The sequence below is a fragment of the Sciurus vulgaris genome (genome assembly GCF_902686455.1).
Source record: "Sciurus vulgaris genome assembly, chromosome: 1".
Taxonomy (NCBI): Eukaryota; Metazoa; Chordata; class Mammalia; order Rodentia; family Sciuridae; genus Sciurus; species Sciurus vulgaris.
Genome location: NC_136461.1, coordinates 125,025,404 through 125,052,156, shown reverse-complemented (window position 1 = coordinate 125,052,156; position 26,753 = coordinate 125,025,404). Strand labels below are relative to the sequence as shown.

At 37.3% G+C, this 26,753-nt stretch overlaps 1 protein-coding gene across 1 annotated transcript in view; it reads right to left on the bottom strand.

Annotated features, from left to right (window-relative positions):
* Positions 1-26,753, bottom strand: part of SPIDR (scaffold protein involved in DNA repair) — a 461,819-nt gene that overhangs the window by 47,135 nt on the left and 387,931 nt on the right. The window contains 1 exon segment of the mRNA XM_079136512.1: positions 21,687-21,827. Coding sequence (XP_078992638.1) covers positions 21,687-21,827 — 141 coding nt within the window.

The following is a 26,753-nucleotide window of genomic DNA, read 5'->3' as shown; positions in this document are numbered from 1 at the left end:
AAAAGTACAAAGTTTGCATTCATTGTCCACTTCGGTGAGTTTCTGGCAGCCCATGGCTGGGAAGGAAATATTCAGCTTCATCTTGGTGCCTCTTTCTTACTTTCTTTTTAAAGATTCCTTGAGACTTTTTACATAGATCATAATATCATCTGCAAAAAGATGTGTCTTTTGGTCTATATGTCTTTTCTTTCCTTATTGTGCTGTCTGGCCAATTTGCTTTAAAAGAACTGTCAGAACTTAACATTTGACTTTCACTGTAAGGCAGGTCTAATAAAGGAAACAAGCTCTAAGAGGTCATCAAGGCCAGTGAACATAATAGAGAGCATATAGAGGATACAATGGAAGTGATGATGAAAATAGGATATTGAAAAAGCAGGATGAAGAAAACAAGGATGACATTTAAAGGTCAGTTTCAAATTGTAATCTCCCCTCAAATTCCTCCAAAATGATTTCTTTCATTTTTTTTTTCCTCTTACACACACACACACACACACACACACACACACACACACACACCCCAATGATGAAACTATACTTAAGGAGAGGCTAAGTCACTACCGACAGAAACTATAAACTTATTTGGGCTTCCAGAGAAAAACAAAGAACTGATTTACCACTCATCATTCCACATGTGTTTGCTTGAAATTAAAGACTGGTTTTAGCAAGTGAACTGTTTTGGTGAACGAAAAAGGTGGTCAAACACTACTGAGAGATTCAGACTTTATAGTCTATTTGCTAAGACTAACTGAAATTTCAAATAGTTCGGTTTTTTATATCATTTTGTGAATGAATAATGAAAAAAGATATCTTAATTTCCCTAAGAAATAGGATAGCTTATTGCTGCCATAATTTGTTAGCCAACAGGTCCACTCATTAAATACTGGGCTGTTTGGAGAGATTACTTAGAGATAAACTTTCCTAATGGGAAAGATGAATAAACTCAAAAATTACTTTTCCAAGGAAAAGTAAATAATAACCAGTAACCAGTCCGGGTAAAACAGAACAAACTGCGTATAGGTACTCAGGGGTGCAAAGTACTACTGTCATCAGGTATATACTCCTGTGGCCAGCAGCATCTGCAGGATGTGGGATAAGAGATCTTTCTTAAGACTGTACAAGTTGTCCACAGTCTCTATATGTAGTCTACTTCTACCTCATGTTATTATGGTGTAAAAGGCCCTTCTAAGAACACATTCTTATTACCAAAAAGCCTTTGAAGAGACTCCTTAGAAGAGATATAGTATGAGGGGGAAGTACCTATCACACAATTTGAATTTAAGTCACCATAGTTTCAATGAGATGTAGGACTATAATAGATATGAGGGTCACTCAGAAGGAAATCCTATGGAGTCACGTCCTTCAAAGTTTAGGGGGTACGTTCCCACCCTCACCAACTAGATATTTACTCTGAGGAGTGCAGGAGGGCAGAATAGGGTGTAGAGAGAACACCTTCCATCTGTAATGTTAAAGTCTTGAGATCTTTCTTGGTCTTATTTTCCTCTTTTGTAGGATTCTCCAATTTATAATGCTATTGCCACCACTCACTGCCCAGTGTCGCTGCTTGAGGAGGAAATATGGTTTCAAAATCTCCAGTCTTGGTGAAGAATGGTGAAGCTTGCACCAGTTGAAGGAGAGGAGCGGCAAGGACATATATGGTTTTTCTCTGAGAGTGTAGTACCATGTAGTGCTACAAATAGTGAAGCATCTGTAATAAATACCTCTGCAGGCTTATTTATAAGCTGGGCTGATCAAAGGCTTTTAATGCTGCAGAGGCTTTTAAATATTTATTAAAACAGAACCAAAAGGGAATCGGAACATTTCCAATTCATTTGTAATAAAAATTAGAAACTAAAGTATTTTGATTTTTTTATTAATTGCCAGATTTGCAAGAAAAAAAAAATACTCCCAAGATTATAAAGGGTTAGGAATAAGCAAATAGGATACATTTATATGTAGTAAAGTTAACTTCTTTCTTAGAATGAAAAAGTCCATTTTCTTGTTTGCAAGACATTCTGGAAATTCTCAAAATCTAAAGCAGAAAATACAGAAAGGAGCCACACGGAGAGGACCAACTAAAGGTCATTTATGGAAAAAGTTTCACAAACTTAGGTCAGGAGTCTGAAATGATGTCAACACAACACGTTTCTTCTGGAATTAATGAGAGCCAAGGTTTCCCTTGTGCCAAGAAAGGTGCATGGAACTGAAGGAAACCACGAGTGAGCAGAGAATCTCAACTGAGTACACCCATTGCCTGAATTTCCAGCTTAGAAAAGCAGCTCTCCAGGTGCTATATCACCAGTGTGTTCCTCACTGGGACAGGCAGAGGGGGATGGGGCTAATCCTGGAAAGAAGAGTAGAATTCTGCTGGTGACTGAAGAGGAGACCACAAGAATGAGTGTGACCAAGTACAAGAATGAAAGGAATTTTAGAAACATATTCAAATAAATGAGTAAATGGGGTTCCTGCTTCACTGCTACTTGAAACAATGCTAAATTTACAGAATTTAACACAAATTTTATAGTTTTTTTTTTCTTCAGAGCAGCAAATTATTAACTACCATGGATTTCACAGTATCTGGTATTACTTATCTTGACTGGTAGATGACAAATGTCATTTGGAAAACCAACAACTCAAAGTAAGGGCAGCCATGATTTCCACAAATTCCAGCCCACTGGAAAAAAAGTAAATATGGAATGTGTCCCCCTTGGCATACTAGACCATTAGCTGATATCATCTGCTGGCTTGCCTGTTGTCTTAGTTATTTTAGGGATCATTTTTCCATCTGATACTGCTTCATCTAACTACTCCCAAATCTTCTAAGTACTTTCTTTTGGGTGTGGATAGAGTGGAATTTGCCCGAGGAAATTTAAACCACAATGGTGACATCAACAACAAAAAGTAGGAAGATAAGCAAGGAAACTGCCTGGTCCACTGACATAATTTATCCTCTGAGAGTTCAGATGTTTTGTTTTCTTAAAAATGTCACGTAGTTGCTAATTTCTCTGTACCAAGTAGTATGGTAGAACATCTGAATAGTCTACAAGGAGTGTAGATTACTTCAAACCAGTGCTTCTCCAAGTGGGGTCTGAAGGCCCCTGGAGGTAATAGGAGGCTTTCAGGTGGCCTGTAAGGCCTGAACTATTTTCTACTAAGATCTTCTTTTTCCTCTCTTATTTTCATTCTCTCATGTATGTAGAGTCTTCTAGAGACCCCTGATGCAATAATTACATAGCAATGGATTCAGAACCCAGTTAATCCATTATTTTCTATTAAACCAGACATTAAAAAGATTGGCAAAAACAATGCCAGTCCTCAAACCAAATGGTTTTTGTATTTTTCATTAACAATGTTATTTATATCATCATGAAATGGGTTTACACTTGAGACTTTTAGATGAACTAACAAATTTGAAAATTTTTTCATTTGTAATTTCTAATACGGTAAATAATGATCAATATAGTCCAATGCTAACAACAACAACAACACCCCCAAAAAACTCTTTGTGACCTAATAAACTTTTAAGAGCATACAGGCATCCTGAGTTGAGAAAGTTGAAAGTTGGAAGTGTTCTTTAGTTGCTTATATTATCTCTCCTCTGTTCCTCTCTATTTTTTTCCCTCTCCTGCTCTGAGGCTACATGCTATGCATCTTCTCTCACACAGCAATAGCTCTGTGCCCAACTGCCACCCAGCCCTAGACTGTATTAATATGTAATCTCAATGTCATCTAAGAAATAATTTCCTCCTTATAGCTGAATTGCTATTAATGGTACCCAATAAACTTAGACTTGAATCCTATTTTTAGTTGCATAAATAACTTCCCATTCTTAGAAAAATTAGGTCAATGCATGTGGGTTATTTATAAATAATGTAATACTTCCTATAACTCCACTCTTTTCTATGGCTCAATACCCAACAAGAAAAAAGTAATTTTAGGAGATGGTCAACTTGCTTTGTTGAGAAAGTACTATGGAATTCTAAGGAATCTTGTGGATGGGTAGGGAGTTCTTCAACACCTTGTATCTAGGCTGCAAGGTCACATCCAGGTTAGGGTCAGGCAGTCTGCTCACCTGGCTCAAAGTTGGCTCTTGGCACTGCCTAGGATTCCACTGCAAATGCCGCATCAGTGCCAAATACAGCAGCAAAGGCCAAGCAGTCTTGAGGAGACTAGGCCTATAAGAACCATTGTTAGCTTTTGTGTGAGGATACAGGTGAGAAGAGGCAGAGAGGACTTCTCTGACATTAGTATGTAGTAGCTAAGCCTTACCTCATCCTCTCTTCCTAGGACCAGCTGCTATATGAAATCCTCTTACTTGACTAGTGCTTGTTTTTTCATGTCCTCCCAAGAACCTTTTTGCATCCCACTGGCATGCAGGAGTGAAGACACCAGGACTGGTGGCTGTGCTGGAGGGATAGCAGTCATCTCCAAGCCCCACCTTTCACTACTACACAGTGAAGACACATGGTACTTCAATGTGCTGTCGTACATTGCCATTTCAAGCATCCCTCAGTGCTTCTGTTTGATAACTTTTCATAAGTCCTGATTTCTCCTTTAAGAAACTCATAGCTTCTAATATATTTTATTTCACCTAATCTCACTTGTTCATTTAATTAATCTATTAATAAACATTAGGATAGCTGCAGATACAGTTTAGATATAATTAAGAAGAAAGAATGCCTTCCAGAAGGTAGCATATCTCCTTTTTTGTTATATTTAAACAAACCAAAGAGAAGCTTGAATGAACTACACAAACTTTTGCCTGAGATACTGAGACATGATCAAATAGCTAAGGAGATCATTAACAAGTTGGTAGGAGCCGTGGAAGCCTTGAGGCCCTAATGAGATTAGATTAGCAAAGATTAACCTATGTTCCTTAGCTGCTGGGACAATGAAATGGGGTCAGCTTTGGGAACAATCTGTGACCTAGTAATCCCAACTCTGCCCAGGAGCACTGAGAACTAATGCCTACACAGAGACTTGTATGTGGATGTTAATAGGGGGATTATTCATAAAAGGTATAACCCAAATGCCAATCAAAGAATAAATGGATAAATAAATCCAATAAATCAATACAATGAAATATTATGCATCCATAAAAAGCTAATACATATTATATCAAGAGTGAAAGTTGAAAATATTCTGCTAATGTGAAAGACACCAGACATATAAGGTTTGGTTATGTATGGTTCCAATTATATGAAATGTCCAGAATAGGCAAATCCATACAGAGGGACAGTAGGGAAGTGGTTGCCAGGGCCTGGGAGAATGGGAAGTTACTGCTAATGGGTATAAAGTTTCTTTTGGTAATGATTAAAGTGTTCTGGAGTTAGGTAGTGGTGATGATTGCCTAACTTTGCGAATATGATAAAAATCAATGTTTTGTACACTTTAAGATGGTAAATTTTGTGGTATTTAAATGATATTTAAATGATTAAGGTATTGTTTAAGAAGTATCATTGGGCTGGGGATGCAGCTAGTGGTAGAGTGCTATCTGAGCATTTGGAAGGCCCTGAGTTTATTACCTTGTAGTGTCACAAAGAAAAAAAAAAATTAACTTCAGACAGATTTTTAGCAAGGAGACTTCCAACCTTGAATTGAAATACTTCCCATGGTTACTTCTTTAGCTCTGCTTAATGACTTTACTACAAACATATCTTTTTTCTCTTTCCAACAGCCCCTGCCTGAACTAATCTCAAATCTTCCATGACATGAAGGGTGGGGCTTCTGCAATAAAAGAATAATGCTGCTATCTTCACTGGAAAGCTGACACAGGATCATAGGCAGTATGAGACCTGAGAGTATGAGAGAGGTCTGAGAACATCAAGATGATTACCAAGGCCTTTTGTTTGGAATGACTGCACTTTTTTCTCAGTCAAACAGGCATGTTGTGGGATACTGATTCCATGTGACCCCTCAGTGCATGACCACAAGGGACCCCTCTACAAGGATGCCCCTACATCCTGGTGAGCCATGTGTGTTGCTGCTGGCACCAGCTCCACACAGGATCCAGTCTTTGGTCCTGGACAGGATGGCCTTGTACCAGGGTTCCTCAAAGGACAGAGATAGTACTTGTGTTCTCACCAGTGCTTGTAGGTGCTAAGGACAACATGGTTTAGAATATGGATAATAAAACATCATATCACATTGAGTTTCCATGAACATCTATATAAAGATGTGACCAGCTTTCAGAATAGATTGCTATAATGGATGTGAATTTATTTAAACCTCCTACTTGCCACAGTGAATCTTTTATTCTGTATAATTTGTATGCTCCAATTAAAAAAAAAGTAAAGCAAAACAAACCTTCTATATATATGGTATATGAATTACAAAAGGTTGAGATGCACAATATAAACTAGTATTTTAATAATAATGCTGGGATGCCTGGCATAGTGGCATATGCCTGTAATCTCAGCAACGGGGGAAGGTGAGGCAGGAGGATTACAAGTTTGAGCTTAGTCTGAGCAACTGAGTGAAACCCTGTCTCAAAAAAATAAAGAAAGAGATGGGGGTGAGCTTGGTAATAGAGCACTCCTCAGTTCAATCACTAGTACAGTGAAGAATAAAAAAACAAAATAAAAACAATTTGCACACCCAAAAAAAAAAATGATGATGGGTGATAGTGATAGTTAACAAATATATTTACTGAGAACACACCATTGGCTGGTCCCTCACCTGGGCATCTTCAAGAAGGAACAGCTAATAAGGGCATCAGATCAGTGTTTTCACTCCACAATATCTTATAATATCATATAGACGTGGGGAATCACTATACATATCCCAAAGCTAGTTCACTGAGTTTCAGGAAGATACTTTTCAAATTGAAATTAGTTGGAGAAATGGCAAGGGGCAGTGGGAGGGAGGAAATTAAACCACACATCTGAAATTTTCCCTTTTGCACTGTTCCTTTCAATCAAGTGCTTATGTTGATACAGTTATGTAAGAAAAATTTGTAACTCTGAAATGCCTCACATTTTACAGGACATCTGCTTGTTATGTGAAAAAATGTTCTTTTGAGTATCAATTCTTGCCTTATCCAAACTTCCACATAAAATCTGTCAGCTCCTATCTCTGAAAAGACGTGTTTTGTTTTTTTTTTTAATTAAACATTACTATAAATGTATTCTGATTCTTGGAAAAAATATTGCCTCCTTATAAGTAATATATTATCATGAATTCACATATCAATTAGCCCTCCTATCTTATATTCTTTCAAAGACTGAAACTGCAAGTCCTATTAATTTACACGGGTATGTCAAATAATGAACAGGAAAATAATGAAACACCCTTTACCAAGTGACGGGGCGCCAACTGATTTCTTTTCTTTTCTTTTCTTGTTTTTTGGGCTGGGGTTTGAACCCATGGTCTCAAACATGCTGAACCCATGCTCTATACCACTGAGCTACACTCCAGACCCAATCTATTTAACAACCAATCTGCATAGTTCTTTGTATGGCCTCAGGGAGATTGGAAGACACAGGCTAGGACCTTTGCTACCCACTATGTGAGTTCCCACCCTGAAATTGGTGTTTCTGAGCATGTCTTATCAGAGCTCTCATACCTCCCTCATCATAGAGAGTAACAGGAGGGAAGGGGTAATGGCTTATCTAACAGTCAGGCATTTTGCCTGCACTCCCTGACCCCTCATTCCTCTGCAACCCCAATGTACTCCATGTAATCAAGCTGGACTATGCTTCAGGCAGCCATAATGAAAACAGAATTCACTTTGGTAGATTTTAGCAAACATCTCACTTTCCAGTTGTATATTATAGGGTGAAATATTTATTATTATTATTATTATTATTATTATTGTGGTGCTGGGGATTGAACTCAGGGCTTTATGTATGCAAGGCAAGCATTCTACCAACTGAGTTACACCCCTAGCCCAAAATATTTATTCTTGATAAGCTTTAAGGTCCTCATCTGTGAAAAGGATAAAATAATACCTGTTTGAGGGGTTATTTTAAGAATTATACATAAAACATACAGTATATTTATGTCATGTTATTATAAACACCCACTTGACTTCCTTTGCATTTCAATGTTTCCCTGGTGCTAGAGTGAACTCATCTGATCTGTAAGCAGATTTCTGGGTGTAGGGGAAAAAGATATAGCTTCCTGTCATGCTGGAAATGGCGTGGCTGAACATAAGGACAGGTAAGGGTCAGCAGTCATTTCTTTCTTCTTTTAAAAAAAATAAAAATATAGTGGAATTCATCATGATATAGTTGTACATGAATATAAAATAATTTGGTCAATTTAGTTTCCCATACCTTAATTTCCTTCCTTACCTTCCATCCTCTGGCCCCTTCCTGTACTCAACTGGTCACCCTTCTATTTTCATGAAATCCTTTTAAAATTTTTTTCCCTTTCCATTTTCCTCTAGCTTCTCCATGTGAGAGAAAACATACAACCCTTGATTTTCTGAGTCTGGCTTTTTTCACTTAACAGAATGTTCTCTAGTTTCATCCATTTTCCTGTAAATGACATAATTTCATTCTTCTTTATGTTCAGCCAGTCATTTCAAAAACATTCATGGAACTTTATGAGGCCCTGCCCGTGGGTCATGAAAACATGTCCAGTTATTTCGATATAACCCTGGTCAAGCAGTCCCACTTTGGGAATGCTATCCCAAAGAAAAACACTATTCATGACCTCAGGGTATGCAAAGATTTCTTAAGCAAATATAAAAAGAAAGTACTACGGCTGGGGATATAGCTCAGTTGGTATAGTGCTTGCAAGGCAAGCACAAGGCCCTGGGTTCAATCCCCAGCACCACAAAAAAAAAAAAAAAAAAAAAAAAAAAAAAGTACTAACCTTAAAGGAAAAGATTGATGAATTTGATAAATCAGTACTTCTGCCAGTAGAAAGGACAAAAAGAAAAGCCCCTTATAACATATAAGCCATATACAAGAATTGAGGGATTCATATTCTGAATATGAAAAGCTTATTACCCCAAAAGAAAAAATGAGAAAAAGACTTGTACAGCACTTTATCAAAGAGGAAATATAGACGGCCAATATAGAGCAAAATGTTCTTGGCCTGTGTAGTGATAAAGAGCTATAATTTATACCACACTGAGATTCAACCAGAACCTATCAGGCTGGAAACACAAAACAAAAAATGAAGTCTGGAAAAATATAAAGAAAAAAAAAAAAAAAAAAAAAAAAAACACCAAAACATCTAAACATACCAAAAAATGAAAGGAAAGTAGAGCAGTGGGAACACTCTGCAATGCCAACAGGCATAGCAACTTGATTCCCATTTTGAGAGGAGAGTTTAGCATTATTTTAAGAACCCTACCCACTGTATGCACACTTGTACCCTAGGGGAAACACAATGTGGGCTCATGTATTGCCAGTTATGGCCAGAAGTGCCTAAAACAATTGCATAGAAAAACAGACTGTGGTCAGTGCAGAAAATGGAAGGAAAATGAGCTAAAGCTACCTACAATAAATGGATGAATTTCACAAAGTTTATACATTTAACAGACACATCCAAGGAGTGGCAAGACCCAATATCTGGGGTTCTCTTGTGTGCAGCCAGCCAGAAGTATTACTGGTGGTTGAAAGAAGAAAAACATGAAGACAGTAAAACCATGATGCCATCTCTATAAAGTTCAAATCCAGGCAAACTTAAGCATATGTTTAAGGACATATACAAAGTAGTAAAACTATATAGAAATAAGTAGAAAAAAATACCAGGATTGCAAAGATTGTTAGGATGGTGTAGGGGGTGGGAGAAGTACTGGGAGGGACAGGCAGAGGGTGGCTTCTGGACACTGGTCAGGTTTTGTTTCGTGAATTTGGTGGTGGCTTAAAGAATATGCTTTACTCACTCATTACACACTATAATTACATATATATAATTATACACACATATATAGTTACACATATATCATGTTTGCTATAGTTGATAGTGAAAAAGATTAAAATATAACCTAAATTAATAAAGGAAACAGACACATGAGATGTGTGCCGCAACATTGCTCTGGAATGGCAAAAGCTGTAAACAACCTAAATGCTTACCTACAAGCTAGGTAGAGGGACAACTCATGAGAGAAGGATATCCTCCTAAGATTAAGTGGAAAAAGCAAATCTTTTTGTTTATAGACAGGGTTACACTAATGGACAAAGGTATAGAAGATTACTTATTGTGGTGAATATCCAGTGGGTAAAGGGTGAAAGGGAGATTATTAAATATCCTTTATAATTTTTGTTAATAATTTCAATAGTAATAATCGACAAAAGCAGTGGCTATGTTATTATCTCATTTGCAGATAATGTTGAAAGACCCAGTTTGAGGCTTTTTACAAACGTATGGCTCAGGTGCAAGGGCATCATGACAACCCACTAGGTGGTAGAAGTTCTGGCGAGAGATTTAAGTTCCTTCTTCCCCCTCTCCCCTCTTCTTTCTTTCTAATGGTAGTAAAAGTTACATTTCTTAATTCATATTTTCATCAATAAGGGTCTAAGTGAGCTGAAAAAAATCTTAATTAAACTCAAAGCATGCAATGTAATTATTTACTATGAACCTGATCATCTTCCTGGTAATTCAGGATAATTCTAGTACAGAGAGCTTATTGCTGTTGGAAACAATGGAAAACACCAAGAGTTTAAATTAATATCAACACTGACAAGAAACAATCAAATTTCTGCTTTGAGGGCCAGGGATTATTACTATAAAACAAATAGGAAATTTACAGAAATGAGTTCTCCTAAAATTGGAAGTAATTAAATGTCAGTTGAAGTACCAGAAATGCAGGCTTTGGAATTTGATGGATTTGGCTTGAGGCCCAGCTCACAAACAGAGTCAAATTACTTAACCTCAGTGAGCTTCAGGGCTTTATCTAAAATATGAACACCATTACCCAACTTGCCAGCTAGTTTGAGGATTAAATGAAACAGTGACTAGTGACATTCAAACTCTTTTCTTTCCGATTTCAGCATCCCATTAATAGATATTTTGTCAGCAAATTATAAAAAGATTTGAGTATTCTATTTAAAAGTTAAAATCTATAACTTCTCCAAATTTGAGAGCAGAGCTAATAAAATCATATTTAAAATAAGTATTTGGATTTCATACTTGAGATTAACAGAGGAATCTTTCAATGCTGCTTTGGAATCATATGGCTAGCCAGTGTTCCCATTATAATAACCTTAGGTTATTGACTAAGGAAAAACAAATCTATACTGAATATGTGAAATATTTATATAAGCAATTAAGTCGAAACAGTTACTTTCAAACTGTGATGCTGGAGTTCTAAGGACTGGGTGGGAAGGCTATAGTGGCCTAACCCATCTACCTCCCAGTTCCTAACAGAACAAACAACTCTATATGCTTTTACTTTAACAGTGAGCTTCTTCTTTAGAGTTTTATTAAAAGAAAGGAAGTCTGAAAGTTTTACAACTATTGATCTCATACTGGTAGATAATTAGGATTTTTTTTTTTTTTTTTTGGTGAAGAGTAGATTTTTAAGAGAAAGAATGAATAAAAAAAAATTAAAAAGCTGCCAATATACTGAATTTCAGACTTACTGTGCTACAAGGTGAATTAACTAGCTAAATCACTAATCTGGAGGGAAAGATGGCATTGGTTTTTAATGTCTTGCATCAACTGATCTTCTTTCTGGTTTCTTTTATCCCTGTTTTAAGTGAATTACTCTGTACTTTTAATTCCATCAACTTCATTATCAGGTAAATTACAAGTCTTAATGATTTTCAACTGGATTTAATTTCTCCCTTGGAAAACAAGGTATCCTTCCAGACTTCATTATTCTTCTAAATTATTATTTTTAATTTTTAATTAATTAATTAGTTAGTTAATCTATGAACTTTTTATGATACTAGAGATTAAACCCAGGGACACTCCATGTTTGAGCTATATCCTAGCATTTTTTTTTTTGATACCAGGTATTGAACTCAGGGTCACTCGACCACTGAGCCACATCCACAGTCCTATTTTTTATTTAGAGACAGGGTCACTGAATTGCTTAGCACCTCACTTTTGCTGAGGCTGGCTTTGAACTTGTGATCCTTCTGCCTCAGCCTCCCGAGCCATTGGGATTACAGGCATGTACCCCCATGCTTGGCACTCTAGTACTTTTTATTTTTATTTTGAGACAGGAGGGTCTAATGAAGTTGCTGAGGCTGGCCTTGAACTTCCGATCCTCCTGCTTCAGCTTCCCAAGTATCTGGGGTCGTAGGCAAGCTCTATCATGCCTGGATCTAAATTATTCATTTTTTAAAAAAATATTCATATATATATATTTTATTTTTAGTTGTGGATGAACCTTTAATTTATTTACTTATATGCAGTGCTGAGAATGGAACCCAGTTTCTCACGCATGCTAGGCAAGTGCTCTGCCACTGAGCCACAACCACAGCCCCTAAATTATTCTTGATCATCTTTCTTTTTCCATTTTGTTTATAGTGAAGCACAGCTGCCTTCTTTCAGTAACCAGGAATATACATTTTTTTTTTTTTTTTTTGGGTGCTGGGGATTGAACCAAGGCCTGCTCTAAAAACTGAACTATATTCCTACCCCTTTGTATATTTTGAGAAAGGGTCAGGGTTGCCCTGGCTAGCCCTGAACTTGTGACCCTCTTGCCTCAGCTTCCTGAGTAGTTGGAATTATAGGTTTACACCACCATGCTGGGCTCCTGGAAGTTTTTGCTGTTTAACCAGTGAGTCTCCTTCATAAGCTTGGCCCACATATGCAAATATTTCAGAGTTAACTTAGTTCCACTTTGTTCTTTGGTTATGTGAGTGTAGGTAGAAGAGTGAGAGAGGAAGAGTAAAGCCATTTTTGAGAATACTATTAAGAAAATTTGTTCTTTATGCCTAGGAAAATGATTCTTTTTTACAGTTTGTTTTGGTTTAGATTTCACCATTTATAAATTAGATTTATATTGAGCACTAGCTAACTGCTATAGAAGACGCATATTAAAAACAACATTTGGGCCCTTCAATCTATTTTTCTTTTTTTTTTTTTTGGCAGTGCTGGGGATTGAACGCAGGGTCTTGTGCTTGCAAGGCAGGCACTCTACCAACTGAGGTATCTTCCCATCCCTTCAATCTATTTTTGTTCAAAAGACATTGGGGAAATAAGCTGACTGGGAGGAAGAGTAAGCTTATTCTACCCTGATGCTCTTCCATGAGCCTCTGCCTAGAAACTCTAAGAACCCATGTGTCCCACCCAAAGGCCTCCTCCTTGGTAAAGCCTCTCCTACTGACGAAAGCAGATAAGGGGACATGCTCTCTCTCCCTGCAGCAAAAATCTAAAAAACCTGCCACTCTCTAGAATAGGAATGCCTTGTGGACTAAAACTGACTTTATTCCAGTGTCCCTGAAAAGTGAATGAACAAGTGAAATAGCAACAAATAAAAGACTGTAGTCAAAGCAGAACTTCTTTGTCTAATTGGCAATAATGTGAATTTATTTTTGTTGAATAGCATTAAGTATAGTTGAAAAGTTTTGAAAAAGTTAAATATCAGTAGCTGAAGGGAAGGTGGTTGGCTCAGTACTGTTGGCAATGGTTACCCTACATTGTTCAAATAGTCTTTTAGGTGGTTTGTGGTTCTCATTCATCTTGCTTCCTGTGATCAACCAGGTGGGTGTTCCAAGCCTTGTTGTAGTCTATTGTTTTCCCTTTGTATACGGTTAATCAATGTTTTGATTTTTACTCTCACTGATAATGAAAGCAGATTAGATAGATATAAAATCAGTTGTCTTATCTTAAAGAGCTTTCATTGAAAGATAAAGGTGATAGATTGATTTAGAGGGTGCCTGCTTTAGTAAACAAATTCTTGTCCTTACTTTACCCAAATAGCCTTAATGGCTAATAATGATCGACATTTCCTTTTTGAGTTTCTACTTCCTACATTGTCTTTTTGAAATATGTGGTATACACCCAGAAGTTCCACTTAGAAACTATTTTCCAAATGTTTCTTATGAATCCTTGATAGTCATTAATAATTCAGTATAAGCACTTTCTAGACAATTAGTTCATTTTACTTCTTTTAAAAGTGTGGTAACATTCATATAACATGAAATTAACCACTTTAAAATGTACAATGCAATGTGTATATATAACATTGAATTTCAGAATACTGTCATTACTCCCAAAGTAATGACATCCACTTCCCCTCCCCACAGCTCCTGGCAACCACTGATCTGCTGGAGAGATCTTTGTAGATTTGCCTCTTCTGTACATTTATATAAATGGAATCAGACAATATGTGATCTTTTGTGTCTGGCTTCTTCCACTTCTTTTCAAGGTTCAACCACGTTCTTTTTTAGTTACTTCAATTTAGACTTAATAAAAATCTCTTTAATGGCTACTTCATGTCTTCTTTTGAGGATGCTGCCTTTCTTTTGATTCTATTTCTGTATTTGCTCAGGGGTGAGGTTTTGGGGACAATGACCAGTTTGATTTAATTTTATTCCTTTGAATTTTATCACCAGTAGTATATTCCCTATTCTTCTGGCCTGGGCATGTAAATTCCTCCTCCCTTTTTTCTTAATCCATTGAGAGTTCATTTAGCAGTTAATGAAAATGAAGAAATTAAAGCTTGGCTCTATACAGGTTACTGTATTTTGAGACATTTCTTTCTTATCCCAATGAGAAAATAGATCTTTGCAAATTAAACTTTTCAACTTTTCCCAATTATCTTCATTGTTCTTATTGTAAAATATACAGTATCAAAATGGTTTTAATCAGATTTTTATTAAGTATATAAAGGCCTCCCTGTATCAGAATTAATTTATAGAAGTTAAGCAAAGAAACCAAATATATATATTAAGGCAATGAATAAGCAGATGGAGCTTTAAAGAGAGGCTAACCATGATTTTTGTGACTTGGGAATAGAAACTCGGAATAAAAAATATAAATTCTACAAAATAAAATAAAAGTCATGATCCCTATTAATTTTTGGTTAGAATCACTAATAAAAATAATTGTCAATTCATTTTAATGAGACTTGAAGTTATTAAGCAAACAGTTATTAGGAAAATAGACTTCATCTTCCCAAAATGTAGTTATTCCAAAGAAAACACATTATAGAGCTTAATTTACCCTTCAAAATATACTACATCAAAAAAACACAGTCTAGATATCAGAACCTCATATTTTAGTAGAAGATCTCCCAAAGAGATATTTCAATTACATTTTTATGCCTAACCTAAGACGCATCTGGCAATTAGAGTTAGCGAATTGGCCAGTTTATTTGTAAAAAAAAAAAAACAAAAAAACCCAAAGGTTCAATCTTTCCCTTAAGGAAAAGATGGTTAAATGGAAAAAGGTATGCATTTGTACAAAGCTAAAAAGAAGTCCACTCTACTAGTCCTGAAAGGTAAAAGAACAGACTCAAACTCTACAGAGGCTTAAAGGTCATTTTGGTCATTAGTTCTTTCATTTTCAGACAAATTAGGAGCCACATCAAATTGGGAGCAGAGTCACAATCCAGGTCTCCTTATTGCAAGTTTAAAACCCTTTCTGCTGTACACAGTGTGTGTATGTCCCCAAATCAGAGAACACCATGGCAGCAAAATAAGGGGTTTTAGATGGTAGAAATACACAAAAAAGTCTGTAAGAAATAAAAGTATATCAGACCATGAAATAGCATATATACAATATTAACAGTCAAGAAAAGTGAATGCCCAAGTATTGATTATCAGAAGGGATACATCTTGTAAACAACTGCTTATGTGACCTATTCCTATGTACTGTTTTAATGCTTTACTGCATAATTGTTGGTAATTTTTGGCAATGGGGACTGAACCTGGGATGCTTTCCCACTGAGCACATTCCCAGTCCTAAGCATTTTTTATTTTGAGATGGGGTCTTGCTAAGTTACTCAGGCTGGGCTTGAACTTGCAATCCTCCTGCCTTAGCCTCCTGAGATGCTAGGATTACAGGGTGTGTCACTATTGCAGGCTCAAAATATCCAAATTCTAAAAGATAATGAAAAAATTTGACTTGAAATACTAGTGGTAGGCAACATTTGACAAAGAAAAAAAATAAAACTCATAGGGAAAATTAAAAAACACACTTCTAAATTGATGATGGGTTTTGCATAGCAGAATGCTGCTTTGGGAGGAAGTACCTACTTTTGCTTCTTTGAGCACTCTAGGTCTCATGGTTTAGTTCTCTGTCTTATGTGACATTTTACCCTCCTTCCAAAAACTTGGGTGAACCCACCAGGACATCATTTTAATTTCAAAATCATGAAAGAGTTCTTAAGAATGTGCTTTAAAGCAAGTTTTCTAAAGAGGGCAATTAGGAAAGAGATTCTGGCCCTCAAATCCCAGGGGAAGTATGTGGCTTTTTAAACAGATGACTTTATTGAAGAGGGAAAAATCAAAAAAAGGAAATTACTACTGAAGTTTCTTATCCAAGCAGAGTTCTTACCACTACATAGTTCCTGAAAAGAGCATCTGAAACGATTCCCTGATTAGTATGCATCTCAGAAGATTTGCTGTGAATGAGTCTTAAGGACTTCCTCTGCAGCACTTTTGTGCATTCAGATCACACTCAGCTGGAGTGAAGGTGATGGGTTCCTCATCATCCTGAACACCTGGCACCCCTGTCCAGAGCCACTCAGGTTGACTGTGAGACCCAGGACAGTTACCCACTTTCTGTCTCAGGTCCTCCTTTATAAGATGGGTGAAGACACAGTGCCTCTTCCTACTTCACTGATTCTCGTATGACCAAAAGGGAAAAATAAACAGAAGTTCAATCCATGCAAACTATCTTTATGTGAACAATTAATAGTTCATATTCCCACTCCCACCATTCTTGATAAATAGCTTCAAAATGCACCCTCTGTCACTCCCCTTGGACCAAGTGAGGAGACTAGGCATCTGTGACCAGAGGTGAACAACTGGCATGATTGTCAACTGTGAGGGACACAGGTCTGGTGATTAACCTGATCTCTATTACTGTGGCTAAAACTGAGTTCCAACAACTATGCTTGTGAAGTATAAACATACATATTCAAATCTTGTTGAAGAAAATTCTCAGATGAACTGAAAATAAACCCTCATGTCTACCCCATCAATATTTAGTATGTGCCAGATATTCTGCTACATACAGGAAACAAAAACAGTGAACAAGTTAGGGCCCTCTGGTATTCAGTTGATGCCATCTTTACTGATTCTCTAAATGTTAGGTATTGTGCAAGGAAGAGGGTGTGATAGTGACCAAGCTAGGGCCATTGACAGGTCATAAGATATACGGCCTGGCAGTCTGGAACATGGTACAGGACAGCACTGGGGAAACAGCCATTCTATGATGTATCAGAAGGCTCCTTATAAGAATGTGGATGTGTGCGTATTAGTTAACTAAAAACCAGGTACATTCAGACCTATTTGTGATATCACTCTCATTTACATTAAAATATGTCTCTTTGGTGGGACTCAGGTCAGTGGGTATCTCACACAGTTCTAGGTATAGGCACTGATACACTTCACTATGAACAGTGTGGCCCTGGTAGAGAAGAGGATGGGATAGCCCAGTAGTAACCACTGCAAGAGACCAAGGAGGCAGAGTCCAGGGAAGGAGCCAGAACATGAGATGAGGGAGTATGTAGGAGTGGCTGGTGAGGGGAAAAGGGGGCTTAAACGAGGCCCAGAAAACAGGTGCAGAGGCCACAAGTAAAGTGCACTGGGATTGGGCTGGAAGTTTGAGGGACTTTCATATCCTGCTCATGAGACTGGTTAGTTCTGCAGCATGCTGACTAATTTTGCTTTTTTGTTTAAGAATTATCAGCACTTACTGTGTTATATTAAAAGAAAAGCTGGTATTTACACAATAACTTATGAATTGGTTCATTTTTTGAGATATACCTTGTCCCCTCCAGAATGTATTGCCTCCCTATCCCTACCATTATAGTTGACCAAGGCAACAAACTCTCCCTATCTTCTATGGCTCTAATGCAGGGTGGAAGGGATAAAATGGTTGTTTAGACTATGGAGCTGTCTTCTTTCCCTTCTTTGTTCGTTTTTTTTTTTTTTTTTTTTTTTGCAGTGCTAGGAATTGAACCAAGGCCTTTGATGTTTACAAAGCAAGCACTCTACCAACTGAGTTATGTCCCTAGCCCACCCTTCTTCATTCTAATCCTTGGCTCTAAACCTTTCCAATTTTCTCCAGGGTTCCAAAGCCTTACTCCCTTCTCTTGAGTTGCCCTTGGAGGTTGCCGCCCTCAGGCCCTGGCTCTCTGCTATACTTGCCAGTTGGTCCCTTGAGTCATCATCTCTCTCTGTGAGTCTCTTCCTGGTTTCATGTTACTTTGTGAGTGCCCTGAGGAAGTGGGCTGTTTTGGTGTCTGCCGTAACTCCTAATGGACCTTTGTACACAATACCAAAAATTTAAAATCACTTAGTAACTGGTTCTTCGGTCTTCCCTTAGCAGTGGTTTCTGAACAAGTTCTAACTAACTGACACTGCTCCTATCCCTCTATCTCTGATCTATTATAGTTATAATAGTAAGATAAAATCTTACTCCATTGTAATTTTTATCACCTCTTTCCTTCTCCTGAAGACACATAAGGACACTTTCTCCCAGTTAATGCAAAATTCCTAATATTCAGATTTAAAGCTTTATAAAACTAACTGAATACCTTAGTATATTCTAGTTTTGGGGGTAAATCCTCTAAATCTAGCATCATATGTAGCTCAGTGCCCCAGCAACTACCCAGGGGCACAGAACACAAATGTACTAAATGATATTTACTGAATGAGTGAATTACCTTTTCAAAAAATTCCTCTTACTTCTTTCACATATAACTTTCTTAATCCTACTTTTATATGTTTGCAGACATCTCATAACATGTTACCAATTTAAAGAGGCTTTTCTTTCTGCCAGATCAAGATGTTTAAAGCATTTGTTCTCACTTCTACTATAAAATCTTCTGAGATAAGTTAGCTAAGACCTATTTAGTTACCTGAATCATCAACTGCTCTGGTACTAGTGTCTGTCCTGTTTTCCATTCAAAGGGATGCAATACAAGGTCAAACACTCTGTTAGTTGCCTCCTTTGTCACTCTCAGTACTGAGACAGAGCCTTCTGTATATACTTAGTACTAACTAAAATCTCTCTAATAAAATCTTCTCCAGTACATTATTTTAAAAGGAACCATCAAGAGGTCTATAAAAAACAGTATTAATAATATACATTATATTCAGAGACCAGTTGTCTTTGTTTTAACAGGTTGGGAAATAAATAAAATAAATCTGTAGGATTTTTTTCCCCTAGCACTAGGATTATGCATGTTAGACAACTGCTCTGCCACTCAGCTACACCTGCTTTCCTCACTTTTTAAAAATTTGAGACAAGTTCTTGTTAAATTGCCCAGCTGGCCTCGAACTTGCAATCCTCCTGCCTCAGCCTGCCCACTAGCTGGAATTATAGATGTGTACCACCATACATGGTAATTTGTAGGATTTTTTTTAAACTGAAAGAGGTCCTTTTACCCCTTTGCCAAATAATTGAATTTGCTAATATTGTTTCCATATCTATTATAGGTTAATGTTATTTCATGAAAATTTTTCTTTTTCTCATTATTGCCCTGTCATCTAAAAATAAAACCATGTAATAACCAACAATAAGAAGGATAAAGTTCATACACATGACACCAAAGCAATGCTATCTCTCAGCTTGTTTGACCTACTAAACTGCTGCACAGGCCACTGGGGAGAACAAAGGTCAGGGGTGCGCCTTGGATGAAGGGTACTAAATAAATAGCAGTGAGAGTTCTGTAGAGGAAGGACGCATAGGCAGGACCTGCATTATGCTAGTGAGAATGGGTAGCCACTGTTGCTTTGAAAATTTTATAGTTTTTAAACTTCAATTTGGGTTATTTTTCTGACTTTTACTAGGACCAATCAGTCAGTATAGACACTTAAATCCAAAATGTTAGAGAAGCTGTATTTGGGAGTGTACACCTGAATCTAAGTGACTTTGGGGGGCTGAGACAGGAAGATTACAAATTTGAGGCCAGCCTGGGCAAATTACTGAGACTCTCAAAATTAAAAAGATAAAAAGGGCTAAGGATATACCCCAGTAGTAGAGTACCCCTGGGTTTGATCCTCCAAATGTCAAAGAAAAACAGTTAGGCTGGCTATCTTTGAGCAAGACTTCTGGACTGGGGGAGGGAGCCTAGTGCATAGTGCTCCAGCAGCACATCTGTCTTCCAGGACCATTCTGTGGCCTTCAGTCTCCACATGTACATCAAATAGCAAGTAGAGAAGAGTGATGTACCATCACCAGAAATATGAAACAGATGAAATCTGGTGGACTTTATGACTTAGCCCAAACATGCAACTATCTTTCAATTCTAAAAAAATGTTTTCTATTTCCTTTGGGTTTTTTGAGACAAGGTCTTGCGATGCTGCACAGGCTGGCCCTGAACTCCTGGGTTCAAGTGATCCCCCTTCTAAGTAGCAGAGATTATAAGCATATACAAAAAATTTATTTTCTGCATTAGGTATTATAATTATAAAATTCATCATTTAACTTGAATTTTTGAAAGCAAGCATACTTTATTAAGGTTTACAAAAATGTATTTTGTTAAGTTTTTGAGAGTTGCTATGAAACACAATACTTTGGGAAAAAAAGAGACAATAATGTGTTTACTGGGCCATGGGTGGATGACTGACAATGGATGATGTCACTAATAGGCAATTATAATGTCCAGCATTCCAAAACTATTTAATAATTTGTTTTGAAGAAATATAACTTCCAAAAGAACAAAAGGACAATATAAATATGTATTTGGATGGCTACATATAAAAATAAAGTTAAATGTATAAAATAAAGAGAGTAATTCCACCTTAACAAAGCAGCAAATATTTTGTCAGCAATTTAAATACAGAAAGAGATTCAAAAGTTTACACAGCGCTGGGGAGATAGCTCAGCTGGTAGAGTGCTTGCCTCACAAGCACAAGGCTCTGAGTTCCATCCCCAGTATTGCCAAAAAAAAAAAAAGTTTAAACAACATTTTTAATCTCTTTTTCCCCTTGTCCTTTCATTATGAACTAAGTGTCAGAGGTCATCAGCTGGTTCCAGGATGCTAAGCATTCTGGTCAGCCGATGAGGTAGATGTAGAGGACCATTTGGAATGGTACACAAAGGATGAATGAGACTGGGTAAATGATCACAGAATGTGACTGACAGGATCACTGAATAAACAGATATGCCTGGGCATGTTGCTGTCCTCAAAACATTCTAATTTGAAACAGTATTTGAAGAAGTATAAATAATACTATTGTCTCCTAAAATATATTAATTTAGGAAAGAGGGAATTAAGAAAAATGGAAACAAGATCTAAATGATAGTACATTTTTGATGCAAATAAAATGCAAATAATAGCTAATGTGTTTTGTATCAACAACATTTCATTTCATTTAGTCATCATGAGTCTGGAAGATACAGATTGTTTTTACATCCATTTTAATTCTCTTAATTTTAATAAAATTATGAACTACTAAACTGCATAATTATCTTTATTATTCAATTGTAGTTTGGTCCTAGAGGTATTTTATGGGTTCCACTCAATTCCCTGTCTTGTTTTATAGGCAAAATATAGGACAACCCTGGCTTATTGCTTTAAAAACAATATTAGAGATAAAAGACTAATGAAAGAACCAGTCACTGTAGCAAACTGAATGACCTGTCATTGACCTTACCTTCCTCTCGTGGTCTTCTGTAGAACCTTCATTCCTGCCAACCGGCAGGACTTCCCTTCCAACTGTTTGCCCTTCAGCATGGCAACCTCCAAGTACACTTCACCAAACATCCCGTAGGCATCTTGCACCAAAAGGCAGACTCTGTTAAAAAAAACACATTTGTTCTTCAAAGAAACAGTTTGGATCCATATAGAGATCAAGATTTGGGCTAGGTATGTAGCTCAGTTGGTAGAGGCCCTGGGTTCAATCCCTAGAACCATGAGAGAGAAAAAAAAAGATCAGGATTTGCCTTTCTTTCACTGGAAATCCACTGTACTCATCTTCCTAAATGGCTGAGTCAGAGCAAATAAACTTAGAATCAAGGACATACTTTTTTGGATTTGTTCAAGCAGGTGTTTAGATTTATAGCCACAACTATAGGAGACAGAATTTTTTCTTGGCAGAAAACAAAACCCTAAGTTAAATGTGGTTGAAAACATAAAGATGACCATCTTCTCAAACCAAATATATTACTGTGGCCTAGAAACAGTCCTCTTTTGCCATTTTTACCCTGTTCTCCATGAGAGGAGGCATTTCTACTTTACATGAGAGCTCAATACTGAGAAAAGCTTCTGTAACATTATGATGAGAACAACAAAAAGAAGCATTTTTTGAGAAAGTACATATTTACAGACATGCATATCCCAGCAGGGTATAAACCAGTGTCCCAGCTGGCAGTTACTTGGACATGATAGATACTCAGTGACAAGAAAGAATTGCCTTAATTTTAAGCTCATATGTTGGTCTTCATCAAAGTCTATCTACGACTGAATTTCCTCACTTCAAAGTTCAGGTAAATGAAGTCTTATTTATTATAAAATGATACATTTCATGGAGCTTAATAATATTTATTCAGAAAACAATTACAAAATAGACTGTGGGACACTATTAAAAACTATTTTACACTTTAAAAACTATTTTAAAGATAAAAGTATAATGGAGGGGCTGGGGATATAGCTCAGCTGGTAGAGTGCTTGACTTGCAAGGCAAAAAAGAAAAAAAAAAAAAAAAAAGGAAAAGAACAGATGACAAGCAAGCAATGAGCAAAAGAAAGCTAAATCTGAAGCCATGAGCCTCAACTTCTGCCTTGGAAAAAGGACAAGAATTCTAGACTTCCTGATGAAGTCTCCCAGGTCCACAGAGCATCCTGGTTTGCAAAAGAAACAACGAAATCTTGCCTAAAAGAAAGCACCTTTAATTGGATCACTAGTTTGCTATGGAGTGAGATTTAAAAAATGTGCTCTCATAAAAATTACCAAACAAGGAAATAACCATTGTGTGGGAAGAGTCTGAAGAAATAGCAGATCTACTGAGGACTTATGATAATATAATTAACAAGAAATTCAGAATAATTTTTCCTCAGTATTGGGGATTGAACACAGCAGCAATCTTCCTCTGAGCTACATCCCAGCCCCCCATTTTAAAATTCTTAAAACAGCATCTCACTAAATTGTTGAGGCTAGACTTGAACTTCTGAGCCTTCTGCCTCAGCCTCCTGAGTAGCTGGGATTACAGGCATGTGCCACTGTAGTAACTCAGAATAACTACTACTACTTCTTCTTCTTCTTTTTTTTTTTTTTTTGGTGGTATGGGGCACTCTAAGTGTAAGGTATATCCCCAGCAATTCCTTTTAACTTTTTATTTTGAGTCAGAGTCTTACTAAGTTGCTTAGGCTGACATCAAACTTCCAATTCTCCTCCTTCAGCCTCCCAAGCAGAATAACTATTTTTAAAAGGTAACTTTTATCCCCAGAACACAGATGAAAATTATATTGTTGAAAAACAGGCTAAGAGAATCCATTAAAAATAAAGATCTAATTACTAATGATCAAAAATTAAAGGGCTGGGGATTTGGCTCAGTGGCATAGTGCTTACCTAGAAAGTGCTAAGGCCCACACACACACACACACACACACAAAACTACAAATGGCAGAGGACCTTATTAAACTACAGCATAGTTATACAATCAGCTATATATATATTCTTTTTTTTTTTTTTTGCGGTACTGGGGATCGAACTCAGGGCCTTGTGCTTGCAAGGCAAGCACTCTACCAGCTGAGCTATTTCCCCAGCCCAATCAGCTATATTTTTAAAAACTTTTTTACCTTTATTATTTTTTTTATGTGGTGCTGAGAATTGAACCCAGTGCCTCACATGTGTGAGGCAAGGGCTCTGCCACTGAACTACAACCTAGTCCCAATCTCAATATCTTGACCATGGGTAACTACAGAAAAACATATCCGGTTTCTTGGGTAGGTTGAAGCTATAAAATTAAATAGATGGGAGGGAGAACACATGGATTGAAAGAAACAAAATTAGTCTGTATGATGATAAATATTTAAAGAAAATTAAAACTGAGATTACTATGAGAACCACAGTATGATTGGGTGGGGGCTGGTGGATGGTATATGGGTAATTTTTAAAAATTTCTTGTTTTTAGATATACATGACAGTAGAGTGTATTTTGACAAATTATATATACATAAGAGTACAACCAGAGATCCAAGATGGCGGACTAGAAGGAGGCTGCATTCCTTGTCGCTCCATAACTCCGGTTTTAAGCACAGGATATCTCTTTCTCGGGGAGGCAGTTTTTGCTGCTTAGTGATACCCTGGAGTTTACCCCATTTGTCTGCTGTGATGACCTGCAGTCTGTCAACATATCGACGCCTTTTTTGAGTGCAGATTGCTCACTATCAGGTGTCTATCATCCGCCATTTGCCTGCCTCTCGCTTGTCCATCGCCTGCCTTACACCTATCCATCACCCAAGGCACGAGGTTCGCCTCCCGATTGTCCCACAACAGTCAGCAAACTGATCGCCAACCGCCAGTGGAGCACCAGGTGCCTGCTATCGCCTGGAAGTTCACTGTTACAGTACCTGCAGGTTTGATTATACGTGGCTGCTGCCATTTTGAGACAAGAGCCAGGCCCCGTAGGACCCCTGGCCGGACTGACAGAGCCCGGTCTCCAGGATCCCTCAGCCCAACCGATCGCTCCCTGCCTCTGGGGCCCTCAAATCAACTGACTGCTCCCTGCCACCAGGACCCCCAGACCAATTAACTGCACCGTATCACTGGGACCTCAGACCAACTGATTGCACCTGGCCTCCAGGATCCCACAACCACACCAGACCTCCAGGACCCCTGCTGGACCAACCGCATCCTCTCTCCAGGACCTCCAGATGACCACTTCCACCTCTGAGCTGCAGCTCCCCATTTGCCAACACATTTGGAAGCCAGAGTGGCCATCTTGGATAATCCTGGAAGCCGGAGCTCCGATCTTTGGGTGGGGCGCCGGCTGGACGCTTGAAGCTCATTGTCAGGTACCTCTCATGCATCAGGCTACTGAACACTGGGAGGTTTCATTAGTATATGGCTGTTATACAGTAGATTTTCTTTTTTCTCCTTTTTAAAAAATTTAAGTTTTTATTTCTTTACTTTTCTTGCTTCTTTTCCTTTTTTTTACCTGTTCCCTCAGAGTCTCTTTCTCCCTTTTTTGCATACTAACATCCAATTTCTTTTGATTACACTCTCACCCTTTCTATTTTCTAGAACTTCTGTATATTCTTTTCTTATCCCATTAACAGCCACATTCTACATCCCTCTGAATCCTCTTTGTCCTCCATTAGAAACTGCAGACCTTATTGCAAATCTGTTTGTTTTACCGAAGATAATATTTGAACTCATTTTGTTTACTATGACAATTTTGTTATTGTCCTCATAGGGGCTATTTGGTCTAGGATTGCATAGTGTCTGATTTGGGCACTGCTAATATTGATCTCCCCTTAAAGAAAGGGTTTTGGAAACCTATAGGGCCACTATAAGCCTATAGGGGGAAATCTGCAATACCCCAGATCTACACTGTTAGAGGCGAAGATACGTGAACAACATGAAAAAACAAGGGAAGAAAATATCCAAACAAATCTAGATTCTATATTGATAGAATCCAATGACAGTATGTTATAAGAAATGTCAGAAAAGAACTTCAGACTATACATGATTAAGATGATTTGCGAAGCAAAGGATGAGATAGGAGAGTAAATGCAGGCAATGAATGATAATACCAATAAGCTGAAAAAGCACCTGCAGGAAGCAAAAGATCATTTCAACAAAGAGATAGAGATTCTCAAAAAAAAAAAAAAAAAAAACCAAAAAACAACAACAACAAAAAAACCAAACGGAAATCCTTGAAATGAAGGAGACAATAAACCAAATAAAAAACTCAATGGAAAGCATCACCAAAAGACTAGACCACTTGGAAGACAGAACCTCAGACAATGAAGATAAAATATTTAATCTTGAAAATAAAGTTGCCGAAACAGATAATATGGTAAGAAATCATGAACAGAATCTCCAAGAACTATTGGACATCATGAAAAGACCAAATGTAAGAATAATTGGGATCGAGGAAGGAACAGAGATACAAACCAAAGGAATGAACAACCTATTCAATGAAATAATATCAGAAAATTTCCCAAACCTGAAGAATGAAATGAAAAATCAAATACAAGAGGCTTACAGAACACCAAATGCACAAAATCACAACAGGTCCTTAATAGACATATACAGACTTAATAGACATATATAGAATATTCCATCTATCAACGAGCGGATACACTTTCTTCTCAGCAGCACATGGAACCTTCTCAAAAAGAGACCATGTGTTATGCCACAAAGCAGCCCTTATGAAATGCAAAAAAAATAGAGATACTGCTTTGTGTTCTATCAGATCATAATGGACTGAGAATAGAAATCAATGACAAAATAAAAAAGGGAAAGTACTCCAACACTTGGAGGCTAAATAATATGCTATTGAATGAAACATGGATAACAAAAAACATCAGGGAGGAGATTAAAAAATTCTTAGAGGTCAATGAGAATGATGATACAACATATGAAAATCTCTGGGACACTATGAAAGTGGTACTAAGAGGAAAATTCATTGCATGGAGCACATTCCAGAAAAGAATGAAAAGTCAACAACTAAATGACCTAACATTACAGCTCAAAGCCCTAGAAAAAGAAGAAC